Genomic DNA, 16,638 nt, shown 5'->3' with positions numbered 1-16,638 from the left:
GGCTTCGACTGGGATCGATCATGGAAAGGGAATGGCATGAGAATTTCATGATGCTAAGGGTGGAAGACACGGAATGTGAAAGCATCAAGACAGCAGCAATCAAGCAACTGCTGGAGGTGCAACACATGCTATGGACGGCAAGAAGGGGAAGCGAGTCGACCTAGTCCGATGGGGGCAGGTGAGGGGGCAGGCGCGGCACAGGGGCAAGCCACCTATGGAGCACAGGCGGCAGGGAAGGAAAACAAGCCTAGCATCAAGGAGGCAGGCGCAGCTCATGGTCATGGAGGGAAGAGGTGGGCGACTGGGGGGGAAGGGCAGGACAGGCGCAGCTAATAGTCTTGGAGGGAAGGGGTGGGCGACTGGGGGGGGAAGGGACAGGACAGGCGCAGCTCATGGTCTTGGAGGGAAGAGGTGGGCGACTGGGGGGGGGAAGGGACAGGACAGGCGCTTTAGGGTTTAGACAGCAGAAGTAGAGAGTAGAAAGACGCCTCAGAAGCAGGGTTCGCATTGTAGGCCGTGTACCGTACTCCCAGTGCTCGAGCGCCTCTTTAGACTAGGATCAAATTGCATAAGCCCACAACGAGGCCGAGCAACATTCTAATAATAATAGGGTTTAGGGTTTAGGGTTTAGGGTTTAGGGTTTAGGGTTTAGGGTTTAGGGTTTAGGGTTTAGGGGGCCCCTGGAGAGGCATGCTGCTCTGCGGCGCGTAGGGAGAGCGCAAGGGGACCGGAGGAAGCTGCGAGCAAGAGGTTCGTATAGTTCAAACAGCTTTCTAAGCATGGTACTACAGTATGATGAGAGCGTTCGCAACCTGCTGTATCGGAGATCATGCCAATACACGCAGGGCGAGCGCTCTGGAGGCCACGTCGAAGAGGCCGCCGACCTCGTCGAGAGGGTGAAGAACTTCGCGAAGCGGTATCCTGGTAGTAGGACAGCTCATGCTTGCAGAGCTGAGGGGGGATGCACCCCCGACGCTATCGCAGAAGCCATCCGCTCGACATGTCGGCAGGCGAGACGCGACCTGTTTGAAGACTCTCTGAGGGAATGGAGCTCAGAGTCGAGAGCATGGTTTATTCAACAGATGGAGGAGGCCAAGAAGCAGAATGTCGAGACATACATCGGCACAGAAGGCACCGAGGGGACCTCCTTCATCTCCATGACTCTCCTGGGCATCTCCTCGATGTATGTTCGACAAGAAGAAAAGTTGAAATCGAAGCTTATGGAACTGGGTCTCATGGTAGACTCAGTCGATGGAGTCGACAAGGCCATCATGTGGAAAGCACCTTACAGACCTGAGATAGCACGAGCAGACGACATCTCAGTCACCGTCTCCTTCCTTCGGAATGAAGCAGCCATGGAGCTATGGGAAGGCAGGAGAGAATACTGCATAGACGGCAGATCGTTCAGAGCCACAGAGGTGAGCATTGCACATGACCGGTCCTTCAAGCTTCGAGCCAAGCGAGGACCTTGGGGCAAGGGAGGGAGCCTTGCCGAGCTATCACAGCTCTTAGCTCTTGGAGGAATGTCGACGGCCGACATAGCTCAGATATATCGATTTCAGCTGCTCTCGCAATCTCTTGCAACCGCAGAGGTACAACCACTTGCGGGCATGCTCGTGCAGGGTCCTGGGCAGAGAGGTCGCAAGGGGCCGAGCCCGAAGACGTATGTTGCTGTTGGGGCAAGTACTGGCACTCTCCAGCAAAAAGAGCTGGAGTGGGTGCTCAGCTCGCCTTCGACGGCAAGTTGCGAGCAGACCTTGGCCTCGTTCAGAGAGAGCCTTCAGCGAGGCGATGGAGGGGGTACATCTCACTCTCATCAGCGACGACGCCAAGCTCAGAGAGACGTTTGCAGTCGAGCTCACACTGTGGACACTGTTTAGCCGACACCTTCGTTCCTAGGGGAAAGATCGCTAAGCAAAGGAGGGCACTCCGCGAGAGAGATCATGCGGGGCGCAGCAGCTTCAGAGTACAGATCAAGTCGAGGTCAAGCATGAGCACAGGCCGCTTCTCGAGGAAGGAGATGGAAGCGCTGTGCGGAGGAGGTAACACATCGATCACGAGAGTCAAGCGAGCCATGTTGGAGTTAGCAAGAAGGATAGGCGTGACGCTGGTCAGCGTCGAGGTCGAGGAGGATCGTGACACGCTCAGCTGGGATGGGAGCCTGATAGCTCTCTCCCTGGCGACCAAGGCAGAGGCTCGACGCTTGATGGAAGACATGCCCTTCTACTTGGAAGGGATCCTGGAAGTCAAGCTCGAAGCGGTGGGGTTCAAGCTCAACGGGCCTCAGCATGAGGAGGAGAGGAGCCTGAGCAGCGAGGAGCAAGCCCAAGAGCCCCAAGGGCAGCAGCAAGGCGCTGGATGGCTGGAGCTCAGCGACATCGACAGGATCACCATGGAAGCAGCGTCGCCGTCAGGGCCAGTCGACCAACAGGTCTTGCTCGACCTCTCGACGATGCTCTTGGAGACATCAGAGGAGGAGCTGCTAGCTGGCAAGCCGATCTCGCTGGAGCTAGACAAGAGTGTTGGCAAGCTGCATGACACCTTCTGCTCGCCGGGCAACGTGGAGTTCATGACGCTCGGAGCTTGGGCAGCCACGCCGACGCTGGGATCGAAGCGAAACATGTTGAAGGAAAAGCTCAGAGCATACCTCGGCGAGCAGCGCTGGACACGGGTGCAAGGGAACAAGGCAGCGAGGAGGGGCAGCGCCTTCTCTCCAAGGGCAGCAGCGACTGATGCGCTCGAGCAGGAGGCTGAGAGCGATGACATCGAGAGTCGATCTGTAAGCCTCTTGTTTCTTGCGATCAGTAAATTTGCTGAGCACCATGGGTTGAGCTGCACGGGCAAGGTCGACAAGCAAGACCGACTGCGGCTGATGATGAGGGAGGAAGTGGACATGGAGGCTGAGGAGGGCGAGGGCGTGGAGGAGGAGGCCGGTGCAGGCCCCTCGCGCGCTTGAGGCTCGAGTCAAGTCTTAGAGGTGAACAAGAGGCGGAGCGGAGCTGTGGGCCCCAGGGGGGGAAGGAGGAAGAAATAAATGAGGTGGACATGGGGCAAGCAACGAAGGTAAGGGCAGGTAAGCCGGTGGGGGAGGGGGGAGGGGGGCCGGGGAGGAGGAGGCCGGGCGGAGGCCGGCTGGGCTCTCGGGCCCGGTCCGGACCGAGGCCCGGGGGAAGGGACGTGAGTCCCAGGGACCCATACGCATTCCACCTACCACCTTATCCCTCATTCACTCACTGGCCGAAGGCCGGCCGAGACCGCCAAGGTGTGTCGGAGCCGAGGAAGCAACACAAGTTGAAAGCACGGACGACCCAGGCCAAGGCAGGCGGAGGAAACTCCACTGGCTGAGGCCGGGGAAGACCACTGAAGTATATCAGAGGAGGGAGCAGAGCAGAAGCACGGCTGCCATAAGGGCCAGCCAAGTCGGGCCGAACTGCCAGGTCACGAGATCCCTGTTAGACTAGAATAGAGCAAGGTGATAACAAGCCATGCAACCTACCTAGCATTCTAATAAACTCAACTACTACTACTACTACTAGGGTTTAGGGTTTAGGGTTTAGGGTTTAGGGTTTAGGGTTTAGGGTTTAGGGTTTAGGGTTTAGGGTTTAGAGGCGCCGTTATTTTCGGCACCATGGCTCCTCGTCAGGTGTAGGGGAAGCCGCCAGGGCGCCAAGGAAGCTGCAAGCAAGAGGTTTGTATACTTCAAATAGCTTTCTAAGTATGGTTCTTCAGTATGATGAAAATGTTCGCAACCTGCTGTATCGGAGATCATGCCAATACACGCAGAGCGGACTTGTGGATGCCTCTGTCCTCGAAGCTGATCTCGTCGAGAGGGTGAAGAGCTTCGCGAAGCGTTATCCGAACAGCAGGACAGCCCAGGCTTGCAAGGCTGTGGAGGGATGCACCCCCGACGCTATCGCAGAAGCCATCCGCTCGACATGTCAGCAGGCACGACGTGAGTTTCTGCAAGAAGCGATGAATGGATGGAGTGACGCATCCAGAGAGTGGTTTATGCAGCAGATTGAAGAAGCCAAGAAGGAGAAGGTCGAGACATACACCGCCTCAGCAGGCAACGAGGTGACTTCCTTCATCTCCATGACTCTCCTGGGCATCTCCTCGGTGTATGTCAACCATGAAGAAAAGCTGAAGAAGAAATTTGAAGAGATCGGACTGATCGTAGACTCAGTGCAAGAGAGTAAAGCAATCATGTGGAAGGCTCCGTATAGACCCGAGATAGCGAGTGCTGAGGAGATCCCGGTGACTGTTTCCTTCCTCCGCAATGCACAAGCGGAGAAGCTCTGGCAGGGAAGAGAGGACTTCGCGATCGATGGTCGCAAGTTCACAGCTGTACATGTGAGCATCGTGCACGATCGATCTTTCAAGATTCGAGCCAAGAGAGGACCCTGGGGCAAAGGGGGCAGCTTGGCAGAGCTGACTCACCTGCTAACCTTGGGCGGCATGACAACGGCTGAGATAGCTGCCGTCTATCGCTATCAGCTGCTGCGCCAGTCCCTTGCAGCGGTCCAACTCCAGCCGCTGGCAGGCATGCTGGTCGCTGGGGCGCCAGGACAGCAAGTCCACAAAGGCTTAGGTCAGAAAGGCTTCATCGCTGTAGGGGCCAACGTCATCTGGAGACAGAGGGAGGTGGAGTGGATCGTCTCCTCGAGCTGCCCAGAGGCGAATGATACAGCATTTCGAGCTTTCCGAGAGAGCGAAGCGATGGAGGGAGTACACCTGACTCTGTTCAGCGAGGACCCGAAGATCAGAGAGGCGCTCGCAGTCGAGTTGACAGCCGATCGCTTTGTGTCCAGAAATAAGTTGAAGAAGGCATCAAGGATGCAGAAGAAGGCAGGCGGCAAGGACGGCAAGGAGATCAAGATCATCATCAAGTCGACGGCGGCATCTGGTCGCTTCACGAGGAAGGAGATGGAGGGGCTGTGCAACGGCGGCAACACGTCCATCGCAAGAGTCAAGAGAGTCTTGTTGGAGATCGCTAACAGGCTCGAGATCAACGTTGAAGGCATCGACATGGAGGAGGATTTGAACACCAAGTCCTGGAACGGGTCCAAGCTATGCATCCTCCTCGGCTCCACGGAGGATGCTCGATGCATGATGAAGGAGCTGCCCTTCTATCTCGAAGGCGCAGCAACCAAGCTCGAAGCAGTCGGCTTCGACAAGGAGCCTGACTCTGAGGCGGCTGGTCAGCGGGGCACCAGCGACGCAGCGCAGCGACAGGAGGAGAGCGAGGGAGAGTGGCTGGAGTTTACAGACCTGGAGAGGATCACAATGGAGGCAGCATCTCCGTCAAGCCAAGAGGACATGCAGCTCGTCAGCGAGCTGTCAGCAGTCATCGAAGATGCAGCTTCTTTGAACGAGGCGGGGACGAGCGAGCCGATCAAGCTGGTCCTGGACAAGGCCGTTGGCAACCTCCACGACACCTTCTACTCTCCGGGGAGCCTGGAGTTCATGTCGCTGGGAGAGTGGGCGAAGATGCCAGAGGAGCAGGGAGTTGGGCGCAACGTTCTCAAGGAGAAGCTGGGGAAGTGGCTGCAGAGCAAGCGCTGGACTCGCGTGCAAGGAGAGAGCAAGAAGGCAAGGAGGGGCAGCGCGTTCTCGCCACGGGCAACGGCAGCTGCTGAGCTTGAGCAGGAGGCGGAGAGCGACGACATAGAGCGTCGATCTCTTAGCTTCCTGTTCATAGCACTGAGTAAATTCGCAGAGATGCATGTGCTGGCCTGCTCGCTGAAGGTGGACAAGAAGGACCGACTGCGGGTGGAGATGAGGGAAGATGGCGAAGAAGAGGAAGACATGGAGGAAGAGCAAGGCGAGGGCGAGGAAGAAGACGGGGCGAGCCCGTACCGAGCTTGAGCTGAGCTCAAGGTAAGTAGAGAAGGTGGAGGCGACCGAAGGCCAAGGTGAGAAGAGGCAACTCTTCTGACTGAAGCTGAGGAAGCTGAATGGAGGAGGAGTAGGTGGCGACCGAAGGCCAAGGTGAGGAGAGGCAACTCTTCTGACTGAGGCTGAGGAAGCTGAATGGAGGTAGAGTAGGTGGCGACCGAAGGCCAAGGTGAGGAGAGGCAACTCTCCTGACTGAGGCTGAGGAAGCCAAGAGAAGACAGCAGAAGTAGAGAGTAGAAAGACGCCTCAGAAGCAGGGTGCCAAGTCGGGCCGAACTGCCAGGTCACGAGATCCCTGTTAGACTAGAAAAGGCAAGGTGATACCAAACCTTGAGATCCTTCCTAGCATTCTAATAAACTCGTTTAGGGTTTAGGGTTTAGGGTTTAGGGTTTAGGGTTTAGGAGGCCGCTGGAGTAACAGAGGCCGCTGGAGTAACAGAGGCCGCTGGAGTAACAGACATGCTCTCCTCCCCTGCAGTTTGAGGGGATCCCTGCGAGCTAGGGTGCTGAACAGGATATTTTTCTGTGCAGAAACGGTTGTTTGATCATGTGGTATCTATCCAAAGAGGAAAGGAAACAGATTGCTCGTGTCCGAGTTTCCCAGTTCCTAAACAAGGACACGACACCTTCAGCACCTTCGCTAGGAGAGCTGATCCGAAGATTGGAACACTTCGTCAGGCAGTACCCTCAGAGCAGGACAGGCAGAGCCTTGCAGTCCAAGGAAGTCTCGATGAACGCCTTAGCCGAAGCCATTCGACAGACCTGCAAACATGCTGAAGTCAGGAGCCAGGAGGATGCCATCAAAGAATGGGGGGAAGAAGGACAGTCGTGGTATGTCTCTGCATGGAACGCAGACAAACAGGAGGTACTAGACAAGAGTGCCTGCATCGATGCTTCAGGAGCGTCCCCCGAGAGTGGTAAACTGATTACCATGGCTATCCTCGGAGTTCCTACCCAGTACATAAAACAAGTTGAGGTACTGTGTGAGAAGTTGAAGGATCAAGGACTCTTGGTGCACGAGGAGCAGGGCAAGAAATGCATCTCGTGGAGAGCCCCGATCAAGAAAGATTTGATTCCGACAGTGGATGAAATCCCAGTCGTGGCAACACTCCAATTGAACGACGCAGCAGAACTGCTGTGGAAAGGACAGACGAACTTCAGGATCGACGGAAAGATGATCCGCGCGGTGAACGCGCATTCGAAGCATCCTTGCTCCTTCAAGATAAGGCCACAGAAGGATAAGCACTCTGGCAAGGCGGGGGCCCTAGCTGAGTTCTCTCACCTCCTCAAGATGAATGGCATGAACTCAGCTGGGATTACGGAGATCTATCGTCAACACCTGCTGCAACAAGGAATAGCTGTGTTGGAGGTGCAGCCGGAAGCGGGCATGCAGCTAGAGGTCAAGACGAAGAGGAGACCTCAAGGTCAGCCCAACAAACGCACTTTCGCAGCAGCCGGAGTGGACGAGATACGACAAGGAAGAGAGATCGATTGGATTGCGAGATGCTCTTCGACGGACGTCCTGAGCACCACGCTACGGATGTTTGAGGGAGACGACAGGAATGGAGGAGGCATACACCTCGGACTGATGTCGGAAGATGAAAAGATCCTCAAATGGTTCACTACTCAGGTTAGTGCAATCACCAGGGTAACGAGACAGCATCCAATTAGGTTGGACTTCTTGCCCGACGCGCTAGGAGCAGTACCACGAAGAGTGACCTATGAGGTACTGGTCAAGAGTAAAGCACAGAAGGGAAGGTTCACCAGAGAGGAAGCTGAACAGATCTGCGACGGGGAGGATCTCTCTATGGGCATGACAATTCGAGGACTGAGACGGATCGTGGCGAGCTGGAAGGAGTCAGCGGCTGAGCACATCGTCAAGATCTCCTCGAAAGAAGATGTCGAGACCAACAGCTGGAACGGTGAACATCTAGTGCTCAGCTTCTCAGAAAAAGAAACGGCGATTGACATCCTCAGGTCCTTTGCGCCATGGGACAGGGCAGGGAAACTTCTTCTCCTAGAGCCAGGCAGTGCCAACATCTGGGAAGCGATCGCTACAGAACCCCCTACAGAGCCTCTGTGGGCACAGGTAGATCTCGAACGGATCGAGAATGAGATCAACATCCCAGAACCAGAGGCAAACGTGGTCCTCGAAGACATCTACAAAGTTCTGGAGGAGACTGTCAACCAGGGACAGAGTGCAGAAAACCAAGCTTGCAAACTCAGGCTCGATGGAGCCATAGTCGGCCTGTACGACAGCTTGTCATCTCCTGGAAATGCATGTTTTCCGACGCTGAAGGAATGGGCGGAATCATCCTCGGCAACCCAGGACGACGACATGCAAGTTTTGAAGAGTAAGATTGCAAGAGTAAGCGAGCAGCATGCGTGGGAGACGGTAGCATCAAGAAGACGCCAGGGAGCCTTTGCAAAAGCAACAGGGAGAGGAGGGGAGAAACAACAAAAAGAATTTCGAACTGACTTGTTGTTTCTTGCCCTGAATAAATTAGTTCTCACAGCCACGCTAACCTACCAAGGCAGCGTAGGCTCGGGAGACGAAATTGAGTTTCTCTTGAGCAAGGCAGAGGAGGAGATGGGACTGGAGATGGAAGAGGAGAGTGGCAACCAAGAGGGAGAGGTTGCCTCTCAACTCTAAAACCGAATCATGACAGGAGGAGGAAGGGAGGAGGAAGGGGGGAGTGCCGGGAGTAGGCAAGGGGGGGAGAGGGAAACGGTTTCAAAGGAAACGCAACATGTAGATAGAACATTGTATTTTTTTGATTGGATCGAGGAGATCCCATGGTCAGACAAACGAGGCGACAAGGAATTTGGCATCACTGCCCTGAACAATCGAGGAGTAAGCGGATTTTTATGCGAGAACATGATCGAAGTTACTCTCAATGAGATGAGCAAGGCTCTTCAAGGAGGAAGAGCAATACATATGGTACGCAAAGGGAGAGCTCGTGAGGACCAGCAAACGCGGAACATCATCTTCTTGCCAAGGGTAATATCCAGTCTGCGAGACGAGGCGTCCCGCTTGAGAGTCGGGAACAGATTTCACCTCAGCAGTTTGAGAGATGAGCAACACACCTTCCTGTTCCCAACTATCATCCACAGCAACCACTGGATTCTAATTGCATTAAGATATGATCGGCGATGCGCGTACATATTGGACCCTCTCTGCGAGGACAGAACGAGCACAACGAGGGACCCACGAGGGATCGAGGGAGCGAGGAATCTTGCAACAACGGGGGAGCACGGAGCAAGAGAAATGGCTGAGCTGACAATCGGAGTGATCGAACACATCTTTGACGATCAGACCAACGCCCCATGGCAGGTAAAGTGGTGCTCAGCCTTCCAACAGGAAGATAACTTCAACTGCGGAGTGTTCGCTATCCTTCACACCCTACTGCTCTGCGAGACAAATCAAGACTGGCTAGCAACGATGGAAACGAGGACAAGACTAAGACCTCCGCAAGAATGGCTGATGCAAACCAGAACACAACTGATCGAAGCTCTCACCCATCTGGAGAAGATGGAGGAAACGGCCCAGGTAATTCTGCGATCTCTGCCGAAGGAGGCGAGGGTGCAAGAGAACTCGACATCGACGACAAAGCCGGAGGAGGAGGTACAGCCGAACGCAATCCAGCGGCTGATGACCTCGACGACAAAGCTTGAGGAGGAGGTACAGCCACACGCAATCCAGCGGCTGATGACCTCGACGACAAAGCTTGAGGAGGAGGTAATCCAGCGGCTGATGACCTCGACGACAAAGCTTGAGGAGGAGGTACAGCCGATCGCAATCCAGCGGCAAGCGACCCCCACGAAGCCCCAACCAAGACATCTGGGTGAGGAAATGGAGGAGAATGCACAATCAGGAGAGAAAACCTCCCAGAGAGGGAAGGAGCGGAGGGGGGAAAGGCAGGAGGAGCAAAGGGGCAATGATTGGGCGCAGATGCATCGAAAAAGCTCAGACCCAGGTTTCCTCATCTCACAAAATGTGAATGGTTGCAATCACTTTGTTCTCAAGCACATCCTCGCATACTTAATCCAGTCCTTCCAACCTGGGGTTGTGCTACTACAAGAGGTAAGGGTCTCGGCCCGCGACGAGAACAAATTAAGGAAGATGATCAAGGAGAACTGGGCCTGCTACAGAATCTTCCTGGGGCCTGCAAAGATCAATGCGAAGAAGGGGAAAGGAGACCTGAGGTTGGTAACGCTGGTACATGCGGCCCTGTCGCCGTCACCCTCCCCTGCCGCTCACCAGGCGTGCAACAAAGAAAAGAAATATCGAAACCGAGTGTTTTCGATCAAAGTCGGAACAGGGAAAAATTCTTTCTTAGTCACAAACCTCCATCAGGTACCTGCGGAAAATGCGATTCGAGAGCAAGGGGAACTGTGGGCAGAGCTGCTACACCTCGCTCTGGGAACGAGAGAGACACACATCATAGCCGGAGACTTTAATGCAGCAAGAACCAACACAACAACACCAATGCGGAGAGGATATTCCCCCTCATCTATCACCGCAAAAGCAGATGAGAGATTCGAGAAATTCCTGGCAGACCTTTCCGCACACCGTACACTCTCATATGAACAGATCAGCGAGACTGGGACAACATTTACCTTCTCAACATGGTACAAACAAGAACTGATAGAAGCCAAACTCGACGCAGTTCTCGCTATTCACCCCCCAAGTGACGAGGACAACTTTCCAAACATCTCCCTTCAATCGTGGACGGTCGACGGCTGTGTGATAGGGGGAGCAGTTGATCACAGAGCCCTGGTGGTGCAAGTACACACCAAGTTCACGTCCGAGGAGACGCAGCTAATCCCACGAGTAGAAGTGCATCAGATGAATTCACGACAGAAGAAGGGGGAAACCCCTAAAAGCAGATGGGTGCTGGATCGCGATTCGTGGGAGGAGAAGAAGATCGAATGGGCGCAACAACTAGATGCAAACATACGAGACATGCGAGCTAAGGCGCAAGAATGTAACATTTGTGAGATGCTCGCCAACTCTCTACCACTAAAGGAGGTAAAAATCAGAAAGGGAGGGAGGCGACATTCGAACAAAGAACAAATGGATTTGAAGAGATCGATCCGCAACTTGCGGACTAAACTTAGGGAAGCATCACAGCAAAGCCCAGCGACTGGTGTACCTACGGAAGCTACATTACAAAGAGAATTGCGAACTAAGATCGAGAGGTTCAGAACGATATGTGAAGAACAAAACAACGAAGTTTTCCAAGAGATCTGCCAACAGCAGCAAACACGGCTAGGCACGGTAGGCAGCCGTGAATCCCAGAATGCAATGGGACGCAAGAATGATTTCATTCCCAAAGAACCGATGATAAGTCAAGACATCAAGAAAAAACACCCTAACTCCCTTCGTTGCCACAAAGGCTTGGCTCTTCGACTGCTCGGCAAGATAGTCGACAATGCCGACGAGCTCATCAACCAAATCGAAGCAACCCTATCTAGCGAAGACACGAGGGGCGTTAGAGCATTTTGGAGTGCAAACCAGCAACTGATGATTGGGATCGAGCGAGAGGGGACAGATGACTGGATCTTTCTATCACTGCTACCTGCAAACACAATCACGAAAGCAATTGTAGCACTAGAAGAATCGGATAAAACAACATGGGAGATAGCAGGATACCGTGATCTCACGGATCATCTCCCAATGCAGAAGGTTAGAGAGCTAGAGGACGCGGACCATACACGATTCTTCTTCAGCGTCAACGCATGCACGAAACAAGGGACCTGCTCAAAATGCTCAAACATCGGATGTATGCTCCCCTTGGCTGACTCAAGCGACGAGACCATCGGAGGGGGAGGGATTACCCCGTACTGCACAAAATGTAAGTCGTTCACAACCGTGGCCCCAAGACGGATCACACCGCCTGAGGGGGTGCAGCTTTCAAGGAGACAACAACAGGAAATCACCAGACCCCTGGCACCGGGAGAGATTGATGTCTGGCTCGCCTCGGCGCCGAGACGAAAGGCTGCAGGACTTGACCTCATTTCGAACGAAGTGCTGCGGGCGCTGCCACCAGCATGCCGAGAGGAAGTTGGTAAGTTAGTCAATGCAGCCCTAGAAGGCAAAGCTGAGGTTCTCAACAAGACAGCGAGAGTACGCCTCCTGCCAAAAAATCAATTCTGTCACATTCTCGAAAACATGCGGCCTATATGCGTCATGTCAACGCTTACTCGGCTGGTTCAGGCAATCCTGGCGCATCGTCTGAGTAAGACAGTAGAAGCAAATAACGTCCTCACAAACTTCCAGGAGGGGTTCCGTCCAGGCAGAAGCACAAGTCGGCAGGCTCATCGACTGATCTCGATCGTAGAAGAAGCAGAAGAGGCCAAAACGTCCCTCATTCTCTTGTACCTGGACTTTGCGAACTTCTTTAACAATGTGGCGATCGAGGTGGTCGAGCAGGCAATGAACAGCCTAGGCTTCCATCCTGAAGACATTAGAACTGTGATAGCCTGCAACAGTGGAGTCGAACTGCAAATACAAACAAACGAGTTCAACACAGGGAAAATACCTCTAATGATCGGGCTGCCACAAGGTGGAGCAAGTAGCCCACAACTGGCCAACTTGGTGCTATGCATCCTCTCTAGGCAATTGGACAAGTGCAGCACAGGAACAACAAACAACCTGTCCTTCGCCGATGACATGGTACTCATCGCACACACGATGAAAGAAATGCGAGAGTTGGTAGCAGTGGTGGATTCCTTCTGCAAATGGTCAGGACTGCAAATCAACAATAAGAAATCAGAGATAACCAGCTTCGACTATGCTCGCAAGGGAGAGGTTCCTGGTGCGAACAAAATAACGGTCATGGGGGAACCTGTCGAAGCCCTACCGGCTACTAAACCGTTCAAATATCTCGGCTATCGCATCTCTCTGTGGAAGGAAGAAAGACGAAGAATAAAGGGCTGCCCTTTCACTTGGGGAGAACGAGCATACGTCTTTGAAAAAACCAAAGAACTGATCAACAATATCAGCTCGTCGAGTTATACTCCTGCGCAAAAATTTTACCTGGTGAAAGTTGGAATTCTCAACGTCTTTCGCTACTCCGCAGTCATGACTGGATGGACTTGGCGAGACCTACAAGAATTAGATCAACTGTGGATACGAGCTTTTAAAAAAGCGTTAGGCCTAAGCAAAAGTACAGGGAATGGTATATTCTACCTGCCAACAGAGAATGGAGGGCTGCAGGTCCCTCATCCTGCCCCAATCCTAGGAAGAGCAGCGTTACGATACATCGAACGAGAAGTGAATAGTAAGCATGGTGGAGACATCCAAGATAGACTGATATCTAAACTCAGAAACTCGTGCGTAAAATGGGGGTGTCAAACAATGCTCGAGCTCCAAAGAGAAATGAATTTTCGAACTATGGAGCGGGATGTGGTGCGGGGACCCGAAGCTTTAGCAGTCTGGCTGGCGGAAAAACTAAACACGAGGATCAGCTGGGCCCATATAGAAGCAGGTCACCTACCTGGAAGCATCTCCCTCCTTCATAGGATGGAGGATATGGTGGCAAACTTGAACGACTGTAACAGACCACAGGGCTGGACGAACTTCCAAGCCTTATGGAGGCAACTCCCGAAACTCCAATTCTCCTTGCTACGCAATGTACGACCTATCGCGGACGAAGAACTGCATTTGCCAAGGAAGCTCTGGCCTTTCCCAAGGCAACGCGAGGAGGCGGAGGGGATCGTAATGCAATTGCTACAAGAAAATGTCATCTGGGTAAGCAGCGTCAACAGAGCATCAGGAACAAAGAGGAGAAGACGAGAGGTTGCCACGCAGGATAGTGCTACAACCCGAAAACGAAAGTCACACCCGCAATCAGAGGAGGACCGGGAGGAGACATCCAAAAAGCATCGGGAAGCAGCAGAAGAGAGAAGGCCACACCCAGCTCATGCAAACACAAGATCCCTCATGGCTAAATTACTAGGCAATCTGGATCAACAGGAACACCTTATCCTAAAAGGTAAGGAAAGTTTCAAAATCAAGGGCGACATAGCAATCATGGACCGGCCCAGAAGTCACACGGGCCAAGAACAAGACATCAAAGAAGCCGAACCTTCCCTTCGCTCGGCGCCATTTGCGAGGAAAGAAGATGAAGATGGCGCCAAGAACCCAGAGAAGACAGAGATCCTACTGCAAATTGCTAAGCATATCAGCAAAAAACACAACAGCTTACTCAACTCGCAAGCTTGGTGGGAACATCTAACCACCGCCATGGCTGAAATTCGAGATAGACAACAAGGCCTTCCGCTGTCGTACGAATTTCTAGAACACTTGGGGATGCTCGCTGAAACAAAACAGTTCAGCAACTGGCCCACCCTCTATCACCCGACAATCCAGGCCGCAACAGACAGCTTGCAGGACGACGAGGTTCGACGTGAAATAATATGGATCGACCAACAGGAGCAATACCTCAGCCACGCCGCATGCGAGTCCGGAACAATCATGATCGGATGGAACCAAACTTGCTCCAGGAAAGAAACCCCTGACGGCTTCATGCTAGTCGGTAAGGTACCTAAAGGATCAGAAATTTGTTACGCTGCAAATTTCTGGAGGACGGGCGATCGGAGCCTCAGGAAGTCACAAGACGACCTGATTGTCTACTGCAAAGAGTCGGAACAAGAGAGAATAATTGTCCAACTCACAGTACACCTGATCCCTGAACAGGAGGAGCTACAAGAATACCGAAGGAAGCAAAACGAAAAACTATCAAGCCTCAAGCCATCAAGCCTCGGCCAAACAGGAGAAGAACAGGAACCACGTGTGGTCCGCAATCCACGGCGACATATCACGAAACAGGAAGGGTCGATCAATGTCGATAGGATACAGCACGCAAGAAAAGGAAGGAGAGCAGGAACGCGGAGCGATCAAGATACACGGAAAATGTAGCGTCATCAGAGCACATACCATCGCACTCTGCATACTCCTACAAGCGATTTGGGAACAAAGAGGCAAACAGAAAACAATCAGGAAAATCTTCGTCCTCTTTAAATCAACCCGAATGCATCGCTTTCTTACGGACACCCTCAGATGGTCTACCATGCAGTATGAAGACGAGCTCGTATACGACTTGGCAGGAAGACTGCAGGAATGCCTGAGCAAATTTCAGCGGGAAGGCATTGAGATCAACCTCTCTCTGATCGCAGACCACACCGTAGTGCAAGAAGCTGCAGAGGAAGCTCGCAAGGGAAAATCCTCCTTCTCCTCCACGTGGGAAAGGGCCCTCATCGACAGCGACTTGGGATTCTGCATTGCAGACGAAGAGAACTTCAAGCCGGGGATGGATCGACTGAAAATATGGGATAAGATAATCAGAGAAGAACAACTGGAACTGAGGAGGAAAGAAGCCCCCCTTACCTTGACGGAAACCTTTCTCCTGGAACCACAAGTGGGCAGAAGGATCCTAGGTCGAGCCTTACAGAGGTGTCGAGGATCAGTACTTCGGACAGCCATCCAAGCTATTACCTGGTCAGCACCTACGAGGAAAAAGCTGTTCCAGTGGAAGAAGACGACATCCCCCTGTTGCCCATGGTGCGAAGGCAGGGAAGAAAGCTGGGTGCATATCCAGCTAGCCTGCAAAGAATTTGAGCTCATGATCGCTTTGGCACACAACAGAGTAATGGAGACAATCAAGGGATGCCTGACAGAAAGCTGGAAGAAGAAAAGTGTTGAACAGGAGAGTTGGTGGCAAACGCCAATCAACTCTATGACAGGGCTAGGACTGACTGCACCAGAGCACGGCAATCTTATACCAGATGGGCTCTGCTACTTCAGAGGGAGCAATCGCATTGTGCTGGTGGAGATAGCAAGAACTTCAGAGTTCACGGGCGAGGGAAGCAGTCTGGCAAACCTGAAAGCAAAGTTTCAGGAGAAAGAACAGAAATATGCAGCACTGCGGGCAGAGATGACAAGTAGGAGCGACAACACAGAGGTCATACAAGCCACGTTCATTGCAGGAGTGAGAGGCAGTATTATGGAGCGGGAATGGACCACAAATTTCCGGAACTTGCTCATGGACGAGGATATGATTGACAGAGCCATGACCAAGATAGTCATCCAGCTGCTCGAAGTGCAACACATGCTGTGGACCTCAAGGAGACGAGGAGACACGACCAACAGAGAACAAGCATGAAGGATATAAGATGGTTGGAAGATGAAGGGGTAAATATCAACGAGGACAGATCACAAGGGAAGCCTCAAAAGCTAGCAACCAGGATCAGCATGGCTGGGAAGGGGCAAGGACACAGAAGACAGATGAAGACGAAAGGGCAACGGTCAACGGACAGACCGAAGGTGAAGCCTCATAGGCGAAAAACAACCAACATGGCAAGGAAGGGGCAAGGACACAGGAGACAGATGGATGACGACAGGGGAAAGGTCAACAAGGACAGACTGACGGGGAAGCTTCACAGGCGGCAGGCGGGGAAGGGACATGGACTTAGCGCAAAAACTGGACAGGTGGACGGTTACACTGAAACCGTCAACCCGGGCCCGGAGGAGACACGGCCGCACCGGCGGCTCGGAACTGAGGACTATGGAAACAACAGAAACAGTTATTTTCGGCAGCATGGCTCCTTGCCAGGTGTAGGGGAAGCCGCCAGGGCGCCAAGGAAGCTGCAAGCGAGAGGTTTGTATACTTCAAATAGCTTTCTAAGTATGGTTCTTCAGTATGATGAAAATGTTCGCAACCTGCTGTATCGGAGATCA

At 53.1% G+C, this 16,638-nt stretch overlaps 4 protein-coding genes across 4 annotated transcripts; all 4 read left to right on the top strand.

The window, feature by feature from the left end:
* Positions 1-779: 779 nt before the first annotated feature.
* Positions 780-3,345, top strand: GUITHDRAFT_119855 (hypothetical protein; the record flags this gene model as incomplete). The annotated part of the gene is made up of 4 exons (XM_005820850.1): positions 780-1,800; positions 1,881-2,933; positions 2,987-3,063; positions 3,244-3,345. 4 exons carry the CDS (start codon positions 780-782, stop codon positions 3,343-3,345), a joined length of 2,253 nt encoding a protein of 750 aa, XP_005820907.1.
* Positions 3,346-5,296: 1,951 nt separating this feature from the next.
* Positions 5,297-6,255, top strand: GUITHDRAFT_155889 (hypothetical protein). The gene is made up of 2 exons (XM_005820849.1): positions 5,297-6,154; positions 6,237-6,255. The coding sequence occupies exon 1, from the start codon at positions 5,317-5,319 to the stop codon at positions 5,863-5,865; it is 549 nt and encodes a 182-aa protein (XP_005820906.1). The 5' UTR covers positions 5,297-5,316; the 3' UTR covers positions 5,866-6,154; positions 6,237-6,255.
* Positions 6,256-11,204: 4,949 nt separating this feature from the next.
* GUITHDRAFT_155886 (hypothetical protein) lies at positions 11,205-12,076 on the top strand. The gene is made up of 3 exons (XM_005820848.1): positions 11,205-11,476; positions 11,551-11,741; positions 11,792-12,076. The coding sequence occupies exons 1-2, from the start codon at positions 11,239-11,241 to the stop codon at positions 11,553-11,555; spliced, it is 243 nt and encodes an 80-aa protein (XP_005820905.1). The 5' UTR covers positions 11,205-11,238; the 3' UTR covers positions 11,556-11,741; positions 11,792-12,076.
* A 234-nt stretch (positions 12,077-12,310) lies between these two features.
* On the top strand, positions 12,311-13,314 carry GUITHDRAFT_155884 (hypothetical protein; the record flags this gene model as incomplete). The annotated part of the gene is made up of 5 exons (XM_005820847.1): positions 12,311-12,632; positions 12,681-12,712; positions 12,773-12,885; positions 12,937-13,036; positions 13,090-13,314. Coding segments are annotated over exons 1-5 (521 nt in total), but the record flags the coding sequence as incomplete, so codon positions are not given.
* Positions 13,315-16,638: the final 3,324 nt, after the last annotated feature.

Source organism: Guillardia theta (assembly GCF_000315625.1).
Source record: "Guillardia theta CCMP2712 unplaced genomic scaffold GUITHscaffold_161, whole genome shotgun sequence".
NCBI lineage: Eukaryota > Cryptophyceae > Pyrenomonadales > Geminigeraceae > Guillardia > Guillardia theta.
This window is presented reverse-complemented; position numbering and strand designations above follow the sequence as displayed.

Excerpts from the sequence above, each read along its gene's own strand:
- GUITHDRAFT_155889 (XM_005820849.1), top strand. The coding sequence starts at position 5,317 with ATGCAGCTCGTCAGCGAGCTGTCAGCAGTCATCGAAGATGCAGCTTCT.
- GUITHDRAFT_155886 (XM_005820848.1), top strand. The coding sequence starts at position 11,239 with ATGATAAGTCAAGACATCAAGAAAAAACACCCTAACTCCCTTCGTTGC.